Raw genomic sequence first — 20,486 nt, 5'->3', positions numbered from 1 at the left:
TGGGTTTCTGCTGTCGCATTCCTTGTGTCAAGCCACTCTTGAACCACAGACAGCGTCAGAAGCGTCTTGCCTGGGCTAAAGAGAAACAAGACTGGACTGCTGGTGAGTGGTCCAAAGTCATGTTCTCTGATGAAAGTAAATTTTGCATTTCCTTTGGAAATCAAGGTCCCAGAGTCTGGAGGAAAAGAAGAGAGGCACTTCATCCACGTTGCTTGAAGTCCAGTGTAAAGTTTCCACAGTCAGTGATGGTTTGGGGTGCCATGTCATCTGCTGGTGTTGGTCCATTGTGTTTTCTGAGGTCCAGGGTCAACGCAGCCACATACCAGGAAGTTTTAGAGCACTTCATGCTTCCTGCAGCTGACCAACTTTTTGGAGATGCAGATTTCATTTTCCAACAGGACTTGGCACCTGCACACAGTGCCAAAGCTACCAGTACCTGGTTGAAGGACCATGGTATCCCTGTTCTTAATTGGCCAGCAAACTCTCCTGACCTTAACCCCATAGAAAATCTATGGGGTATTGTGAAGAAGAAGATGCAATACACCAGACCCAACAATTCAGAAGAGCTAAAAGCCACTATTAGAGCAACCTGGGCTATCATAACACCTGAGCAGTGCCACAGACTGATCGACTCCATGCCACGCCGCATTGCTGCAGTAATACAGGCCAAAGGAGGCCCAACTAAATACTGAGTGCTGTACATGCTCATACTTTTCATGTTCATACTTTTCAGTTGGCCAACATTTCTATAAATCCTTTGTTTTTATTGGTCTTCAGTAATATTCTAATTTTCTGATATGATGAATTTGAGATTTTCATTTGTTGTCATTTGTAATCATCAAAATTAAACAAAATAAACATCTGAAATATATGAGTTTGTATGTAATGTATGAATATAATATACAAGTTTCACTTTTTAAATGGAATTACTGAAATCAATCTACTTTTTCATGATATTCTAATTTTATGACCAGCACCTGTAAGTTAAACTCCTTGTTTGTGTGCACATAATTGGTGAATAAAGCTGATTCTAGACTTTTTGAAATACCAAGTCGTGTTTACATAAAAACCTAGCGACCGAACACCTGATCTTGGGTCGTCACTTCTTTTGTCAGCAGGATAACGATTATAAGGTACATGGCAAATTAAACAAATAAATTATACACCGGATAGAAAATAGCCATTCTATCAACACAATCTTAGCCCTAATTTATGTAAGAAAAAAAAAAAAAACTGCAAAAAAACATTACAAAAAAAGTCTAGACACATTGTGCAAAGAGAGAATATTGTGACGGATTGCTCTCCAAAAGGAAAGCTGGTTTGCAGGGAAAATAAAAGGGTAAATAAGGGAACCAGCTATTTGCTTGTAACAGTATAAATATCTCCACTCAGATCCAAACATATAAAATCTTTGGCTTTAGAGTGAAGTTAGACATTTCCACTTCCTGATTTATTCTGCATTCACCAGGGGACCTTGCAGAACAGCAAACCAAACTAAAGTACATCTTCCTCTTTTCTACAATCCAACTCTCATTGAAAAGTCACCTTATTATAGATGCTTCTGATATGAATTTAAAAGAGTAGCTAAACAAGACTGAGAAATATGGTGCCTTAAAAAACTGAAACAAAATCAGGCAGTGTCACCTTGTTTGCTCCGAGTGCTGCAGAGGCTTAACTGTGAGAGAAGAAAACCTGCCTCCTAGTGGTGAGCTGAAGCAAACACAAGGCTGATCTAAACTAGATTCAACTCCCCTGGTTGTTACTACTAAATGGTGAAGATGCTGAAAGGTTAATAGTCAGCAGACATTTGTTGAGCAGAGGAGAGAACAGAAGATCAGGCAGTGAATGACAAAATCTGAGTTTTCAGTTTTATTTAAGGTTTTTTTTTCCAGACCTGCAGAGGACAGTTCATTTCCGTTAAGCGCGCAAAAGTTGTTTTTTTTTTATCTCCTCGCAATATCATGTTAAAACCCACTGAAAGATGACTGTTTTGATTTCTCCTGGATGAATTTGTTCATCTTTGTGAATACTGTTAAATAGGGAACAGCAAGGGAGAGATGGTGGGAGGTGGGAAGGGTGGGGGGGGGGACAAGAGAGAGAAAAGACAGAGCGAACACGAATCAGAATTAAGACTTCAAACGTGGAAATAAAGGCGGCGGTCGGAGAGGTTGATCTCATTTCGAAAGGCTGAGGGCTCCTTGATTTATTACTAAAGTACTTGGTACGTTCTTGCAGCACCTTGTTTTTGCGATGCACACTTTCACACAAGCTGCTGAGGTCGCATAAGGTATTGCATAACTCTCAGCAGTCAGTAACACTCCCTTTTCAAACACTCGAGCTCCATCCTCTCCTGTTTCTATTTTAAGGCCTTGTTTTAAGCCCTCGTGGATTGAACAATGGGACCCGCTAACCTCTTTACTACTCTCATTTGTATTTTTGACATGTCCTCTTCCATCTGGTCACTGCCCCCATCTATCTGGTGGCTGTTCATGTTAGGGCTAGCTATTGTAGGTACCACACAGTGGCACTGTGAGTAAGAGTCTAACCCTAGTGCTCAGGATGTGTGCCATGATTTCCCACAGCCCTGGCTCCCTGTGGTAAGGCGCTGCTCTATCCTCTGATACAGAGGTTCAGCAAAGCTCTCCCTCCAGCAGGATGAGGGGCCCATGGGAGCCCCTTACTGAAGAGAGTATGAGCCAAGTGGCCTCTGAGGTGGGCCATTTGTGTCCGTACCCAACAGGGAGCCCATGCATAGCCCGTCCACTAAACTTCTGCAGGATCCAAATTCATTCTTCAACCCAATCTCATTTTGTTTTCACCCCCTAGTTGTGTTTAATAGTTATAAAAACCCACTCTTGTGTAAGCTAGGTGCCAAATCCTACTATCTCTCTCTCACCTTGACCAATTCCCTACAAGGCTGTAAGGTTTAACCGTTTCAGTCCCCTGCTCAGAGAGGGGAGGATGAGCGTCTTTGGGGCAAAGCTTCAGAGTAGATTCACAGCTTGCTTTATTCCTCCATAAACTAATCATGACTTTAAGGTTCCAAAAAACACAAATGTTATCATGCTTAATTATGTTATTCTTTTAAAAGTAGACCTCACTTCTGCTAATTTGTTTCTTTACCAATTTGTGGAGTTAGCTTGTGTCACCACTGGGCACTTAATGCTAAACTGATTATTGTGCTTCCCGTTGACGATAAAGCTACACAATGAATCCCATGTTACGCCCAGAACTAGGTGTGTGGACTGGTGATTGCAGCAGACAAAAATGTGATGATGATTGTGTGCCACAAAAAGAAACAAAAATGCCTTCTGAGTCGACAAAGGAAAGAGGAAGAGAAAAAGAAGAAAGCAAGTTTGTTATTTTGTTAATTTCTCATACTCTGCAGATTGGTGTGTATTGCAATAGGGTAAAGGAAGCGGGTGGGGGGGTGGGGTTACAGGATGAGTGGGTATAAAGTGGGGGTGGGGGTTGGGATGGGTTGTCAGCTCCAGTCTGTATTCAGTGGCGATCTACAGCGGCGCTCTGTAGTAGCTCTGTGGCGGGCTGTCCTGGGGGTCTGAAGGCGGTCTGGAAGCCTGGTGGGGGGGAGTGGAACTGAGAGGTGGGGTTGCCTGTGGGAGGGGGCAGGTAGGGAGCCCAGCCGCTGGGAGCTCTGTGATGGAGGGGGAGGTGGCCGTCGAGGAGGCCGCTGTGGAGGGGCTGGGGGGTGGGCACCGCTGAGCTGGCAGGACCGTCCATCTCTGTTAGCGCCTGCAGGGACTTGAGCCAGTGTGGCGGGTTGTCGTCTTGGAGACAATCTAAACCGTTGCCTGCCGAGGATGGGATGCCTGAGGTGGAAACAGACGGCAAGTGAGACGAGCGACAGCAATGCTTCAAACTTTAGACCATAACAGAAACTCCGGCCGCTGCTAGTCAGGCAGGACTCATGAATTTGTGTTGATGGGTGTAAGAGTCAACCCAACAAACGGGCAATTAGTGCAACAAAACTTTAAGGCACCAGGCTTACATTTAAACATATCTGAGTGAAAAATCTAAAATGCTTAAAGGATGAAGGAGGAAAGGGTATTATCACACAGAACAAGAGATTTTCACACTTGTTCTTTTTGGGAAAGGAGTGATTTGTACACCTGAGACTGAGATGCGCATTAAAAGTAAAGCATATGATATAAATAGATTTGAACTAATCGTTTTACACCTTCGTTACAGATTTTTAAGAACTGTTTGACAGAACAGTTTTTCTTAAAGTTTCAGTTCTGGATAAATAAATAAATGGGGATTTCTAATTTTCCTTAAATTATTCCTGAGCTCTCATCTCATATTGTAAACATATTGTTACAAACAAAATGAAACTAATATCAAAGAAAAAACAAAAAACAAAAGAGTAATTAATTCTGTGTTTGTAAAAAAACTACATGAAAAAATAACTTAAAAAGTTTGATAGAAATCAGACAGTCTGACATTAAAACATAAGACGAAGCAATTCTTGTTTTTATTCTTTTAGAATTCGATTTGATCGCTGTTCGGTAGATGACAGAACAATTAACCATATGTTTAAATTCTGTTTTGGTACTTTCAGGGTGGAATATTTGGTGCTTTCAACAACAACCTTCTCCTCAGTTTGCTGGAACTTCAGCCAATTCCCTCAGACTATACTGGTGAAATTGATCAATCTTTTCAGCTACTTCACTAATTACCTAGGGGACTGAGATCTGTTATTTTGATGCTTTAGGTTATTGCCTTTATGAACGATCATTTTGCCCCTAAGCTTTAGCTGCCTTTTTGATATTTTGCTTCACTATATGCAGCTAAACTGACACAGAACATATTAACTGCTGTAGCCACAACTCAGAACATCTAACTTTGAGTCGGAAGAATCTGGAAAGGTCCTCCAAAGTCAGATTTCTCACTCAGGAAGTCTAATCCTTTTTAAAGGCCAACTTTAGATCCAATAAGGCAGCTTGGAGGAGACCCAGGACACCCTGCAGGGACTATGTTTCTGGGCTGGCCTGGGAACGCCTTAGGATTCCCCCGGAGGAGCTGGCCCAAATGCCTGGGGAGAGGGACGTCTGGGCCTACCTACTGAAGCTGCAACCCCTGCGGCCCAACCCCAGATAAGCGGAAGAGGAGAATGGATTAATGGATGGATGGATGGCAGCTCCTTCCATCAGCAGTAGCTTGTAATGAAAACGTGTTTTTTTTTTTAAAGGTAAAGTTGCAGCAGAGCATCTAAAATTAAAGTTACAGCCTAAAATAACTTTCGTTAAAGGTATGTCAACAGCTTTGCCATGTTAGCATTAGAGACTGACATTTTTTCGGGAATCCCATGGGTCACGGGATTCCCGTGGGATTCCCGTGGGTTTTGGAGTCAGTATTGGTAACGATCATGTGTTGGTGCGGTACAGGATTAAACATTAACGGGAGCAGACGGGAGCGGGAGCAAACCAATAATAACTAAAAAAAACTAGGATCGATGCCAAAAAATAAAAGAAAGAAAGAAAAAGAATCCAGTACTGGCGCCGCCATTTTGTAGTTTTTTTCCTTGAAGCCTACACTATAATGAGAGTCAAAAAAACTACACAACCCAAAAACCAACAGTGCTTCCGCTCCGAGTTTTTTACCCGCGCTCAAAAAAAAAAAAAAAAACAAGAATGGGAGCGGGATGGGACAGGATTTAGATTTCTACTCTGGCCCGGGATCGGGACGGGACACAATTTTTTTCTGTGGGAGTGGGACGGGACAGGAGTGAAAATCCACTCCCGTGTCAGTCTCTAAGCATCACAAATCAGGCTTAAATGGGAGCCAACCAGACTTCCAATCAGTTTTTCTGAAAATGTTCCAACACCAAAAGAGCATTTTTAAACAGCGAGTCATCTTGTCACACCAGATAGTATTGCGCTTACTAAAAATCATTTGGTATTTGCCACATTGATTAAATGCATAAGAGTATATCAACTATTACCTTCAAATATTTTTCTCTCCCTCATCATTATGGTATTTTCTGAACTAAATGTTAGGAAATCCAAACCTTAAAATAAACAATGCAGTTTAATTCAAAGCCAGAAAGTGAGAGAAAAAGTTATTTTTCTTTCTTTTTTTTATACAGAAGATAGATGTCTAGATTCAGCCAAAGAGTAAAAGAAAGAAAACCATATTTTGTTTCCAAAGATAACTGAAGAAGATTCCAGCAGGTATTTTTACCTGTGATAATAGCAGGATCCATCCAACTGGCTGTGCCGTCCCAGCTCAGGCTGTGTGAAATGCCCGCTGGCCCTGCTGGCCCACCGATGTGGTTAACACTGTTGGAGGACGAGGAAGATGAAGAGGAGGAGGAGTTTGGGAGGCCACCGAAGTTGATATTGATGTTGGGCAGAAGAGCTCTCAGTCCATCCTGCCACTCTTTCACATTTAAGCCATCTATAGAGCTGCTGTTTTCTGCAGGAGGGGGACAGAGATGCATACGGATCAGTTCCTCACTGATCAACCCAGAACTGACACTGCTTTCATTTTTTGTCCACTAAGAAAAATCAATATACTCTCATCAAAACATCCAGCTTAATGTTAGTCAGACATGCTTGCTTGTTGTTATATTAAATGTCTTCATAATGCATCTCACCTAATCTTGTTTTAGCATGCTCTACTTTAATGGAACACATCAGCAGTGACCTAGCTGTGTGGTACCTGAGATGGGGATCCCTCCCAGGCCCGTGTTGTGCTGAGGGGGCAGATTCAGGTCCAAGATGTTACTGTGTGAGGCAGCACTGGCTGAGTGGTTCAAGTGTGCGAGGGTATTTCGTGTGGGGATGCCCATCCATGGGTGTCTGGCGGCTGGAGGCTGCTGCTGACCGGCCTGGCTGTTGTGACCACCGGGGAAACTGAAGGAGCTGTAGATGGCTCTGTGATGGAACTGGTGGACGCGCGGCAGGCCGCTGGGGAAGTGGTGGGATGTACTGGAATTGGATGACGGCAGGCCTGAACTGTGGCCGGCGCTGCCCTGTGGGAGCGGCCCGGGGGACGTGGGGCTCTGATCCTGAACTGATAACTCCTTCTCTATTAGGTCAGCTAAAGCCTTGCGGGTCACATCAAACGGATCGAAACCGAGATCGTCATCCTGCTGTTTGCTGGACGAACCGAAACCAAAGGCCGCTTGCCAGTCTGTTGAGGACGACACTGGTATTGTGTCTTTGAAAAGAGAAGAGGCTAGTTAGTTGGATTAGATGGTATAAGCAATTTAATCAACAAATTATATTTAGATCTTAACAAGTATTTCTTTGTTTATTTACTGCATCTTCTATGACAGTTCCACAGTCACTGTGTTAGGAGGACAAAGATGCACAATATAGCTGCTACAAGACAATACTGTGTTTTTGCAAAGTGAATAAAAAGTTTAACATTTTCCATATTTTGACAGGTTAGATCCACAAACTGATTTATCTGTGTGATACCACAAACAGCCTTAAGATGAAGGGGAGATTGAGGCTTAAGCTTCCAAGTATTTACAATTCAGTCATGGAAGAGACCCCAAAGAGATTACATAACCACTCTCATTATGATTCAATAGACCAATCGGATAGCCCATGCACAACAAAAGGCTCCAACAATCTGACTGAATGTGTGAAGGAGGATGGATGTCCATGCTGCATAAATACATCAGCGCTCAAACCAGACATTGCTTTAGTGCGAGCCAACAAAAGTGGCAGCCAAGTGGTTAGGGTATAGGGCTTGGGATCTTGAGGTTCTGACTTTGACTCCCACAGAGTGCCACTCAGGGATTAAGGCCCTTTGCCTTAACCCCACGCTACCCACCAGGTGCTGCACAATGGCAGCCCACTACTCCCCAAGGGGATGGGTCAAATGCAGAGGTAAATTTCTCCAATGTGAGATCAATAAAGTTCAGTTACTTTATAATTATGAAATGTCTTCAAAACATTGAGCCAAAGTCCGGTTGCCTTCCAATTAGATCCTGTTTCTGTTTGCCATGACTCAGATAACAGTGGGATATTTTCTGCTAACAGATTAAACTATAGCATGACTGCAACTAAGGAGGAAATAAAAGTTTTTAAGGTAATGTGTGATGCGTACATTTCTGTTCAGACCAAACTGCTCAGTCTTCTACGAAAAATACCTGAACTTCAGATACATGACAGTGGGCATCAACTTTAACATCTGGTTCAGTAGCACCAATTCTGCATTGAATATATGTAGACAACTGGCCTTTTAGCTTATAAAGAAAAAATCTCAGAATTGGGATTGCCTGGTCTCGATGACGATATGAATTCCTTATTCACTTGGTGCATTTTATTGGTTGCCAGCAGAGCTTTATGGTGGTCATATTATTTTCTTAAATCTGTGTTTTTTCCTAAACACCGCTTAAGGCAAACTGACCTTTTAGGGCTTTCCTTTTGCTGACTGGACGACCAATTATCAGAGGTTCTAACCTGAGCTGTGGATCTCTTCAACCATTAACCTTCGGACAGCTTCTCAAACCATGCTTACACCTGCATGTCAATTTACTATTATGGCATATACACTATATTGCCAAAAGTATTTGCTCACCCATCCAAATTATTGGAATCAGGTGTTCCAATCACTTCCATGGCCACAGGTGTATAAATTCAAGCACCTAGGCATGCAGACTGTTTTTACAAACATTTGTGAAAGAATGGGTCGCTCTCAGGAGCTCAGTGAATTCCAGCGTGGAACTGTGATAGGATGCCACCTGTGCAACAAATCCAGTCGTGAAATTTCCTCGCTCCTAAATATTCCACAGTCAACTGTCAGCTGTATTATAAGAAAATGGAAGTGTTTGGGAACGACAGCAACTCAGCCACGAAGTGGTAGGCCACGTAAACTGACGGAGCGGGGTCAGCGGATGCTGACGCGCATAGTGCGAAGAGGTCGCCAACTTTCTGCAGAGTCAATCACTACAGACCTCCAAACTTCATGTGGCCTTCAGATTAGCTCAAGAACAGTGCGCAGAGAGCTTCATGGAATGGGTTTCCATGGTCGAGCAGCTGCATCCAAGCCATACATCACCAAGTGCAATGCAAAGCGTCGGATGCGGTGGTGTAAAGCACGCCGCCACTGGACTCTAGAGCAGTGGAGACGCGTTCTCTGGAGTGACGAATCGCGCTTCTCCATCTGGCAATCTGATGGACGGGTCTGGGTTTGGCGGTTGCCAGGAGAACGGTACTTGTCTGACTGCATTGTGCCAAGTGTAAAGTTTGGTGGAGGGGGGATTATGGTGTGGGGTTGTTTTTCAGGAGCTGGGCTTGGCCCCTTAGTTCCAGTGAAAGGAACTCTGAATGCTTCAGCATACCAAGACATTTTGGACAATTCCATGCTCCCAACTTTGTGGGAACAGTTTGGAGCTGGCCCCTTCCTCTTCCAACATGACTGTGCACCAGTGCACAAAGCAAGGTCCATAAAGACATGGATGACAGAGTCTGGTGTGGATGAACTTGACTGGCCTGCACAGAGTCCTGACCTCAACCCGATAGAACACCTTTGGGATGAATTAGAGCGGAGACTGAGAGCCAGGCCTTCTCGTCCAACATCAGTGTGCGACCTCACAAATGCGCTTCTGGAAGAATGGTCAAAAATTCCCATAAACACACTCCTAAACCTTGTGGACAGCCGTCCCAGAAGAGTTGAAGCTGTTCTAGCTGCAAAGGGTGGACCGACGTCATATTGAACCCTATGGATTAGGAACGGGATGTCACTTAAGCTCATATGTGAGTCAAGGCAGGTGAGCAAATACTTTTGGCAATATAGTGTATTATGAAATGAAGCGAGTTCTGTTTGTGTTGATCCATTCCATGGCGTACCAATACTGAATTTTGTGGATTTAACCTGACAATTTTTAAAAAGCATTTAAGGCCATTAAAGTTTTGCAGTACTGCATAGTTAAAACCTGTTTTTCAGATAAATGTTTAACCCAATCCCAATTTAATGATACATGAACACAATATCTTGATTTACAAACAAGAAAACTGGTGTTGAATACCTGATGTGAAGAGTATCTGTGGTTCTGGTGTCATGGGCCAGTCAGAACTGCCACGGGGGGAGCTGGGGAAGGGGGGCAGGCCGGCGGGGAGGGGGTTTGGATGTCTAAAGTTACTGTTGTCTGAAAAGAGCGACTGTGATTCTGCTGCAGCGCCCTCAAAGGGCGAACGGGCCAGGTGGTCCGACATGCTGATGGGCACCACCAGGATGGGCTTTGTCAGGCCTGGGGGGGGGGAGGGGGAGTCACTTGTAGGCATCTGCAGAAAGACAGAAAGCAGAGTCATGTGTTGGATTACTGAAGATCTAACTGGGTTTGCTTCATTCTGGATCAGAGAAGGAAGACTTCTTGTTTCACCTGTTGTAAAGTTTCTCCATTCACCAAACCAACTGATTCTGGAGGTTTGTCATTAGGGCTGCTGAAGAAAAAATATAAATAGATCAGAAAAACAAAAAACAAAAAACATATCACTGACTGCAGAGTAGATTTGCAGTAGCTGGAGATGTCTACATTACCTATTACTTTCACAGTTAGAGGAGAAGGGGGATAAGGTAGGACGCTGACCAGGACCCAGCTCTGATTCTAGCCCATCTGAATTACTAGCTTCTTGGTCTGGATAGTCTAAAAGCGGAGGGGACTTGCGGTCTTCTGAAAGTCCGTTTGCCAGTTTGTTGTGCCCTGACAGCGTTGGCCAGCCGTCTTTACCATTGCTACTGTTAGTTCTGTTATAAAGCAGGAGAATATCAAATCATTAAGCACTACGCTGGGACCGAGCAGCAGAAAAGACAGAAAGAAAAAAAAGACAAACCTCTGTGTGGAATTGGGTTTACTATTAGATTTTTCTGTTGCACAAGCTGGAGGTTGTAGAAAGCCAGGATTTAATTTGTAGAGGTCTTGGAGGAGTTTCTGCTCATATTCTTGATGTTTCCCCGCCTTGGAAAAAAATTCAGAATTAAATACATTATTGATCCGCTGAAGGCAAAAATCTAAATAACTTAGCATATTTTCCGAGAGAAAATATAAAATTACCTGCATCTCCTCCTTAGTAAAGCTAGCCGCTTCATCCCCCAACTCATGTAGATACATACAATCAGGTTTGGGACATTGCATACTTTTGAGGAAGTAACTGCAGTACTTTGTTGTGCCTAAAGAAGCCTGTAGGTTGAAGACAGAAACAGGGGCTTTACTATATGCAACCCAAAAATCAACACAGCGGTGGGATCTTTTTGTATTTTCCAAGAGCAACATAAAAATAAAACAAACAAGACATATTCCATAAAAAAAGATTACATTCACCACACAAACATAGCATTGAAAGCCAGAGTAAATACAAGAAAAAGGCTGACCGGTTTACCTTAAGTGTTCTGCCATCGACGACCACGTTGTTCACACACTGTATTGCTCTTAAAGCATCTTCAGAACGGATGTAAGTGACATAAGCGCTGGCACTGGGCCCCTGCATGTCAAACACAAAGTAAACAGATAAATCAAATGGAAAGTTTTCTAATTAATGCATTTCCTATTCTTACCATTGAACACTCCATGACCAACTTCTTATAAAAAATGCAGTTTGTTTCCAATACATCATAAATACATTAATAAACATTGAAGCTTTAATTCAAACAAAATTTATTCCTTAGAAAGATCCACTGACCTGTGAACCTGCGTATGATGTGCTGTTGTTGATGACTACTTTATGAATTTTCCCAAATCTCCCAAAATACTCTGGTCGTTTTAGGACCTGTAAGGAAAATAAGAGAAAATGTGAGATGTGTTCTATTATAGACAGTAATCATGTACAATCTTATCTAGGTTTCATTCCCAGGGGTAGTAGAGATGTACCAGTCAAACCACCAGTTTGAGCTTCAAAATCTGACATTTCTCTCTAAACCAAATATATGATATTTTTCCTTTATTCGTTAAATCTTAACATTCCCACCAGAATAATCAGAAGTTATGGTCCTTCAGGAAAAAAAGGAATCTGAATAGCAGGAAAATAGGTATTTGCCAAGAAATTTCAAAATGCTGCATTTTTAAGAAGGACACCGAGTTTTTCTCAGCATTCAAAAATGTAAAAAACTGCATGTTTGGATTATTAAGTTGAATGTCTTCTTTGCAATAGTCCATAAGGCTACAATTTTCAGTCTAGTTTTAGGGCGTGTTATATTGACTGAGAAAGTATATCATGTTGTACTCACTTCAGGATCAGCGAGCCGCTGCGACAGCCCCACCACAAACACAAGGTTCCTCTGGACCACTCGGACGCTCGCCAGATGTTTGCGGTTTTCTGTCACCTTTTGCTTTTTCTCGTTCTGTTTCTGCTTCTTTTCATTCTTTATCCTTTGGATTTCCTCCTGTGACAGAGGCTTGTACACAGCGGGGTCCTCTGGGTATGGCTACATGAAAACAAATAGGATTTAGTGTTTGAAAGTGTAAACGGGATGAACTTACAGCATCTGAGCACAACACAATCATCCCCTGCAGATGAATTCTCTCTCATCTCGATAAATCTCTTCTGCACCTTTCTGCAGGCAGGGCAGAGGCCGTTCTCGTCTGTGCGGATGCGGTGCCAACAGAAACGGCAGATCTGGTAGCCACAAGTGCAGGGGAAGAAATTGACGTCATCAATCTCCAGGGGCTCCATGCACAGAGGGCACTCCATGGGGTCGTCCTTCATTTCAGGGCTGTGGGACATCCTATTGCACAGCAAGGTTGAGTTTTACTGAAGCTGGTCACAGAGCACGGGGCTATGTGAAGGAAAAAAGGAAAAAAAAAACAAGCAAAAAAGTAAACACAAAAACTCCATCTGCAAAGATCTATAAACTATGCAAAAACTTGCAAACTTTAACTTTATATATAAGTAGAATATGTTTAGATTTAGTATTATGGTACCCTTTGTAAATTAATGTAAAGAAATAAAATACTAATAACAAAAAAAGATTTAGTGCCATGTTTCCTTTACAAGTTACTTCTATGGTGCATTAGAAAAATTGTGTTCTAATAGTTCTAATCCAACTAACCCATCTAATCTAACTAATATACTGCCTCTTAGAAACCAGTAGCATACTAAAGCTTTATCTTTTTAGCTGTAAGAGATGTGAAGATGTCATTAGACTGGTCAACAATTTCACAAAACTCCTTTCTGTACATGAAAAGACAAGATCAAAGATAAATTCTGTACCTTCAAGGGACACTCTTTTCGAAAAAAAAACTATTTTTGGGGAAATAAAACAACTGATTTGAACTTTTAAACTATGTTTACTTTCTAACATATAAAGCACTAACTTGAATAACATGAAAATAACATGTAATCTGAATAAAAGAGTCCAACATCTATCAAACTTGTAAAGCTCTGAAGCAGGAGACAACAGTCGATGTATAGCCGTCTTGGAGAAAAAAAAAAGGGGAATCTACTAAGAAACAAAAGTCAAACATAAATCTGTTCACAAAGACACAACTCAAGCAGAAATTGACAACAAAAAAAGCAACCTGTCTGCAAAATTTCAAACGAAGGGGTCATTTGCAAAAGGGAGTGAAATGACAAAATAATTCAAAACCTTGAAACCATGTTTTTTGAGGATCTACTCTGTTCTTTCGTATTTCTAAATCAGAAAGAACACAAAGTCCAGGTGTGTTCATCACTGAACTAAAACGGACCTGAATGGCTTTGATATTAAGAGTTTATATTCCTCTTTTGATCTTCAGAAAAGGGATTTAGGAATTTGCTAAACACTTAGATCTCCATGTTGTCTGATTTTTAATCCAATTTAAACCTCTGGAAGATAAGAGACAAGCAAGTAGCGCAGTATTGAGGGTTGTTTGTAAAACTACTGTTCATGTTTTAAGATGCATTTTAAAGGTCCACACCAGAAGACTAAAATTAAAAATATGACAACACATTTGGGTTTTCAAAACATTATTCAAGATTTCACTTTGTATTTACAACATCTGAGAAAAAAATATTTTTTTTCAAATTCTTTTACACTTATCAAAGCAACTATTCCAGTTCACTAAGATGTAGCTAAGAACATTATTGACTTATTTGACCACAGAACTTGCTATACACTTAAAACTGTGCTGGCCATTTGTTGTTTGGCATAAAAATCATCAGATATCTAACTGTGTTATCGTTTTCAACTACGGCACTAATGTCAACAGAAGCTCGTCCAGCAGCAGCCTGTTGATTACTGAAAGTGCCTTGGTATAAACAGCTGTTGTCACAAAAACCACAGCAAAGAAGCACATGAGAATATGACATGACTGCCTGTGTCATCCAAGTTTGCATCAGCACTTACAAAAACAATACTAATGTGGTTCTGTTTAGAGTAACTATTTTTAAACCACTAACGCTTTCTTTCAGATTTATAGATTCAAGTCATTAACCAGATGGCACATAAAGTGACAAGAGTTTGAATCATAGAGAAGCATAGTACTCTTATCCTACATGTTGCTATGCACTGCCTGTGAGCTGGCTGAAAAAAGATTCCTTCACTTATCCCTCTTGGAACAGAGGAAAATGTAGCTGTTTAGAAACATTTTTGGTGGTGAAAATAATGGACAGTGAGGGTCACCAGCCAAGCAACAAGCATATCTGTTGACCAGCAATCTGCAGCTAAGTACCGATGAAGAAAGCTAGACTCTACTAACTCCATCAGCTTGAGGCTTTAAAAAGCAAAACTGTACAATAAGAATATTACATGCACTTCAAAATTTGAAATATGTGCATTAAATATTTCTGCTTAAACCTATGAGTCAAAAAACAATAAAATAAATACTACAACTTTTTATAGCTAACAATTACTGTTTAATTACACCTATCATTTTAGCTGGGGCTGTTCCTTCCCTGCCTTGTATAAAAGTAGATGGATCATTTTTTTCTGTACATACCAAAGATAGAGCGGTATTTTTACTCAAGGTTGAACGGGAAATATCTCAAACTGGCTCATGCCTTGTCCGACAAGGTGCAAAAATAATGCAACAAAGAGGTTATGTAACAATTTTAATAGGCCCTGTTCAAATAAATACAATCCCTTTCAGGGAGAATATTAAATAACCTGAAATTTAATTTGACAACCAAAGCAACCTGAAAGCAAACTTCACAGCATAGGTAAATATATCAGACATAGTCCAGTTGGTGAGGTTAAGATTTGCTGAAGGACTCCAAGTTTTCTTGAGAGTTTAAGTTACTGCTAAACACCAACAGAGTCGGGCTAGAAACAGAAATGAAGCATCCAAGTGTTAATGCGGATGTTGTACTAACATCTCGTAGGTCGACATCGTCTGACACGTCATAATATGAGTTAAAAGGAAACATTATAACAAAGATGGGATATCTATGAAGCAAAAGAAAAAAAGAGACAAAAGACAGCTCTCTTCAGATAAACCAAACTCGGGATTCATCGTGACAACACCGCTGCCAGTATCCGCACTCTCTGACCAACCCCAACCGACAATAGCTAAACGAGAGGAAGTTAATTTAGACGAAACGCAAACATTTCAGATGCTTGGCAGCGGTCCGCAAATAAACACACAAACAAGTGTATCTCCACATCACCATCTCTTTTATAAAACCAGAATACATCGATTAAATCCCTGATAGGAAACCTTAATGGCTCTGTCAGAGACCAGGTCTGTCTTTTGGAACTGACGTTATGACAGATGTTATTTGAATAAAGCTGAGCTAAGCTAACATTAGCTACATTAGTAAGAGAAGCCGGTCTGCATTTTGGCAGATATCCAAATCTACTGAAACGCTATTCACAAAAACAAAACACAATTGAATCTATATCAACCCAAATTTGACTTTTTGTTAACAATGACAACATGACATGCCGTTACAGAGCGCAGAAAGTGACAGCTTGGGTAATGCTAAGCGATTAGCCTGCACGCTAACACTATCCCCAGAAACGTACGACGCGGCCTATAGCAGCTAACACTGAACTTTTGGCCTTATAAACAATTGACATTGGTTTGAGGGCACACATAATGCCTGGACAGTAAATCAGTGGTTTTAGGAAAAACCTCCAATCAGTTTTTAGGCTTGAAACGGAACCGCCTAAATTTTATTCGCTAGATGTAGGATGAAACCCAACTTGGCTAACGTTAGCGTTACTTACCCTGTCCGTATTTAGCTTAGGAATCCACTCCAAAGGAGTCACACCAAACTGGGCGGGGGCTGCAAGCCAATGTACCTGAAATGGCAAATTTTCTAAATATGGTCACTTACGATAACAGTAATCGCGAGTTTCTGTTCAAATCGGGAGGTTGTAAAGATGTTTTGCCCTTTCTTTTCTTGGTATTGCTAAGACAAATTACGCTCAAACCACCATCTTAGCTAGCAATATAGTAGGGAGGGGGGAGCGGGGCAAGTATTCCGCTCCAGTGAGTCTGCGCAGAGTGATAGAGCATTGTGGGAAATTGAGTTTTTATATTTTACACGCCCTGACAGCCAAACCGGTAAAATTATGTGTAATGTACAGCAATACAGGTCCTTCTCAAAATATTAGCATATTGTGATAAAGTTCATTATTTTCCATAATGTAATGATACAACTCGAACATTCATATATTTTAGATTCATTTATTGTCTTAATACAGATAATTTGGGCATACAGCTCATGAAAACCCAGAATTCCTATCTCACAAAATTAGGATATTTCATCCGACCAATAAAAGAAAAGTTTTTTTAGTACAAAAAAAGGTCAACCTTCAAATAATTATGTACAGTTATGCACTCAATACTTGATCAGGAATCCTTTTGCAGAAATTACTGCTTCAATGCGCTTTGACATGGAGGCAATCAGCCTGTGGCACTGCTGAGGTGTTATGGAGGCCCAGGATGCTTCAATAGCGGCCTTTAGCTCATCCACAGTGTTGGGTCTTGCATCTCTCAACTTTCTCTTCACAATATCCCACAGATTCTCTATGGGGTTCAGGTCTGGAGAGTTGGCAGGCCAATTGAGCAGTGATACCATGGTCAGTGAACCATTTACCAGTGGTTTTGGCACTGTGAGCAGGTGCCAGGTCGTGCTGAAAAATGAAATCTTCACCTCCATAAAGCTTTTCAGCAGATGAAAGCATGACGTGCTCAAAAATCTCCTGATAGCTAGCTGCATTGACCCTGCCCTTGATATAACACAGTGGACCAAAACCAGCAGCTGACATGGCGCCCCAGACCATCACTGACTGTGGGGACTTGACACTGGACTACTGGCATTTCGGCATTTCCTTCTCCCCAGTCTTCCTCCAGACTCTGGCACCTTGATTTCCAAATGACATGCAAAACTGAGCAACAGTCCAGTGCTGCTTCTCTAAATGCCAGCTCAGGCGCCTCTGCCGCAGTTTCTGGTTTAAAAGTGGCTTGACCTGAGGATTGCGGGACCTGTAGCCCATTTCCTGCACACGCCTGTGCACGGTGGCTCTGGATGTTTCTACTCCAGAATCAGTCCACTTCTTCCGCAGGTCCCCCAAGGTCTGGAATCAGCCCTTCTCCACAGTCTTCCTCAGGTTCCGGTCACCTCTTCTCATTGTGCAGCGTTTTCTGCCACACGTTTTCCTTCCCACAGACTTCCCACTGAGGTGCCTTGATACAGCACTCAATCTGCAGGGTTACTAGTGAAATTTCTTATACCTCATCCTTGTTATTTTCTATAATTGTGATGCTACATGTTAAGGCTGCTGGATCATATAAGGACCACTTTTCCTCAGTCTGCTTCATTCTATCTCTATTCTCCCATTCTGCAGTATTTGTTAGTTCATTATTTATGCATTCTTCTTTCCTCACCATAGTAGCTTCATCTGGTCTGTTCCCATTTTGCTGTGATTAAATCCTGGATTGAATTATCAGCTGTGCTGCTGCCATCGATATCTCTGTTTATAGAAGTTGGAGGTTGGCCTGTTTCCAGTGTAGTACTGTGTCTTTTACTGTGATAAACTGTATGAACTCTCTTTCATCCTCTGACAAGAGAATTGGATTCAAGCTCATCTGCCTGGCTGTGTCTTTCCCAGACAAGGCCACCCATGGAGGAGTAAACTTTTGTGCATCTGCTTCTTTTTGTGTGTCTGCTCCTATCTCTTTGAACCCATATGCAGAAGGCAGCTCACACAGAGCCTGGATCAGAGTGAGGTTCCTTTCTGTTTGAAGGGAGGTTTCCTCTCCACTGTCACTCCATGCATGCTTGGTGTGAGGGACTGATGAAAAGTCAACAACAAAATGCAAGCAAAAATTGTCACAGCAAGCTCATTCACCAGCAGAATGTCTTGCAAGATAATGACTTGATGAAATCCACTGGTGTTCCTTATCAATCTAACAGTATTGCCTCTGTAAAGTGCCTTTAGATGAAATGTGTTGTGAATTGGTGCTATATAAATAAACCTAATTGAATTATATTGCCAAAATATTTAATGTTCAAGGAGATTTGTGGTTCTTTTGGTTAGATTTTTTGTGTAGAATCTAAGTAGCATTTAAAAGATGCCAAGAACTGCAAACAATCCAAGAGTTTGGGAAGAGGCCCTCAGCTTCATGTAATAGATAAGGTAAAGATGGAGCAAATAAATGAAAAAAAAAAAATATTCCGTGTGATTATTGACAACAAAATCGGTCGGGAACTTCACATTGGAGATGCACAGACTTAATCATCTAGAACCATCACAATTTTTAGAAAATCACCAGATTTTTTGAAGTATAAAGCATTACAAAGTTTCTACTGTTGACTGATTTTACCATACAGTACCTGAGCTATTGAATAGACCTCTTGGGTAACACCTGCAGGACATAACTCATACGGTTATGCACGCAGCAGAAAGGAGCCAACATTCATGAGGCTGGCTATTATGACCGCACTAGAGCATTTTTCATTTATTCCTGCTTGCTTACATTTTCTGACCTGGTAGAATTCAAATCTCATAATTAATATATAGAGCTAAAAATAAACAGCTACAAGACAGCATTTAAAACATTTTTGCTAAGAGAGAGGGGGGTATCATTACAGGGATAATCAAAATCTTACATATTTGAACAAACAGGAAAATAATGCACATTTTAATAGTCTGAAGGTATGGATATAAATTAGCAATGAATTAAAGCAGTTTAATTGGGTACTCTTAGGCACTGTACGTGGAGCTAAGGTTAACTTAAATATTCTACATAACCTCTATCTCCCCTGAATTTAACTGAAAAGTAAAATTCCATCAGGTACTATTAAAGCGTTTTGTAGAATACAATTATGATACATCGCCTGGATATATTTAGAAAATAATACTAATATTAACTCATTAATTTTAAATTATGGAGGTTATTATTCTTTAACTGAAACCATTAAATTGTATCTCGTTACTAGAAACCTAAATGTGTATTACTGAGTGCATAATAAGATCATCGTTTTCCACATGGCTAAAATACAATTAGTATGGGATTGAAAAAATCGCCAGTGTTTTTTCCTGTTTTTCCCCCTCTCTCTTAACAAAAATGTTTTAAATACTGTCTGATAGCTGTTTATTTTTGGTTAAAATGGGTGGAGATTGACTGGTAATCTTTATTATTCTCCATAGTCCCCTCTCTCCAATTAAAAGAAGGCATATGTAAGGTTGTAAGGTGGTGGGCGCCCTTCATCCTTTACCCCCATTGACCTAATTCAATGGGGGTAAAGGATGATGGGCCTTTATCAGAAACCAGAAGTTGATATGATTTGATACAATCAATTAACTTACGTCTAAACCTACTGCCTCATCTCACTGTCCTGGTGTTGTTATGGAAGTTTCACTCTTGGGAGCTGTGACTGGAAAACATGTATCATCCTATGGATCATCTGCTAGAATTTCCCATAGAAAAGTAGACTCCAGTTTCTTCTCACCATCTATGGATTCTACTCTTAACTCATATTCCTTTTTATATTTGGAAAAGTATTATAACTGATTCCACAATCACACCACAACGGCAGTCTACAGTTTATACCTGTTTGATCTTGTATCTTTTTATCTGGAAATGTAAAGGAATTACACATCTGACGTCTGTCTTTGATAAGCAACGATGTTCTAAATCAACTTGTCATTGTCACAAAGACAGTACTTATCTGTTTGACCACTGCAAATCCTACATGGTTACCCAGTTGGTCTCTAAAACATAATTCATGAACAACTAAGAGACTCCCACAGCCATTAATGGACTCGACATCAAGACAGGTCTCAATCTGGTGTACTTCATGGTGTCTGCCACACACTGATGAGGTTCTTCCTAGCATGCGAGAGGAATCGTGTTTGCAGGTTTGGAAGCGTTGCATTTTTAGACTTAGACTTTAGACTTAAACAATGTTTATTGTTATTTTGTATACATAGTGTGGACACAAAACGAAATTTCATTTAGTACAGCTTTTCAGATGGTAAATAAAAATTTCCATTCCATAAAGAGCATCAGTGATCAAATGTAAACAGTGTGGGAGAAAAAAACATGGTGCAAAAAAATGCATTGATATTATTGCTATGTCTGG

General features: G+C 41.0%; 1 protein-coding gene across 3 annotated transcripts; it reads right to left on the bottom strand.

The window, feature by feature from the left end:
* Positions 1–1,859: 1,859 nt before the first annotated feature.
* Positions 1,860–16,366, bottom strand: cnot4a (CCR4-NOT transcription complex, subunit 4a). Of its 3 annotated transcripts, none has more exons than XM_038308906.1 (13): positions 16,120–16,366; positions 12,525–12,750; positions 12,202–12,399; positions 11,658–11,744; positions 11,358–11,459; positions 11,033–11,158; positions 10,812–10,936; positions 10,519–10,725; positions 10,361–10,421; positions 10,007–10,262; positions 6,682–7,182; positions 6,202–6,435; positions 1,860–3,830 (listed from the first exon to the last, which is right to left on the bottom strand). In XM_038308906.1, exons 2-13 carry the CDS (start codon positions 12,696–12,698, stop codon positions 3,502–3,504), a joined length of 2,400 nt encoding a protein of 799 aa, XP_038164834.1. In that variant the 5' UTR covers positions 12,699–12,750; positions 16,120–16,366; the 3' UTR covers positions 1,860–3,501. The 3 variants fall into 3 exon arrangements, with proteins under 3 accessions (XP_038164834.1, XP_038164836.1, XP_038164835.1); XM_038308908.1 differs by having other exon boundaries at positions 10,361–10,418; XM_038308907.1 differs by having other exon boundaries at positions 12,525–12,699.
* Positions 16,367–20,486: the final 4,120 nt, after the last annotated feature.

This window comes from Cyprinodon tularosa, unplaced genomic scaffold (genome assembly GCF_016077235.1).
Source record: "Cyprinodon tularosa strain WSP-4 unplaced genomic scaffold, ASM1607723v1 ctg65, whole genome shotgun sequence".
NCBI lineage: Eukaryota > Metazoa > Chordata > Actinopteri > Cyprinodontiformes > Cyprinodontidae > Cyprinodon > Cyprinodon tularosa.
The sequence above is the reverse complement of the archived record's forward strand: the minus strand, read 5'-3'. Positions and strand labels throughout refer to the sequence as shown.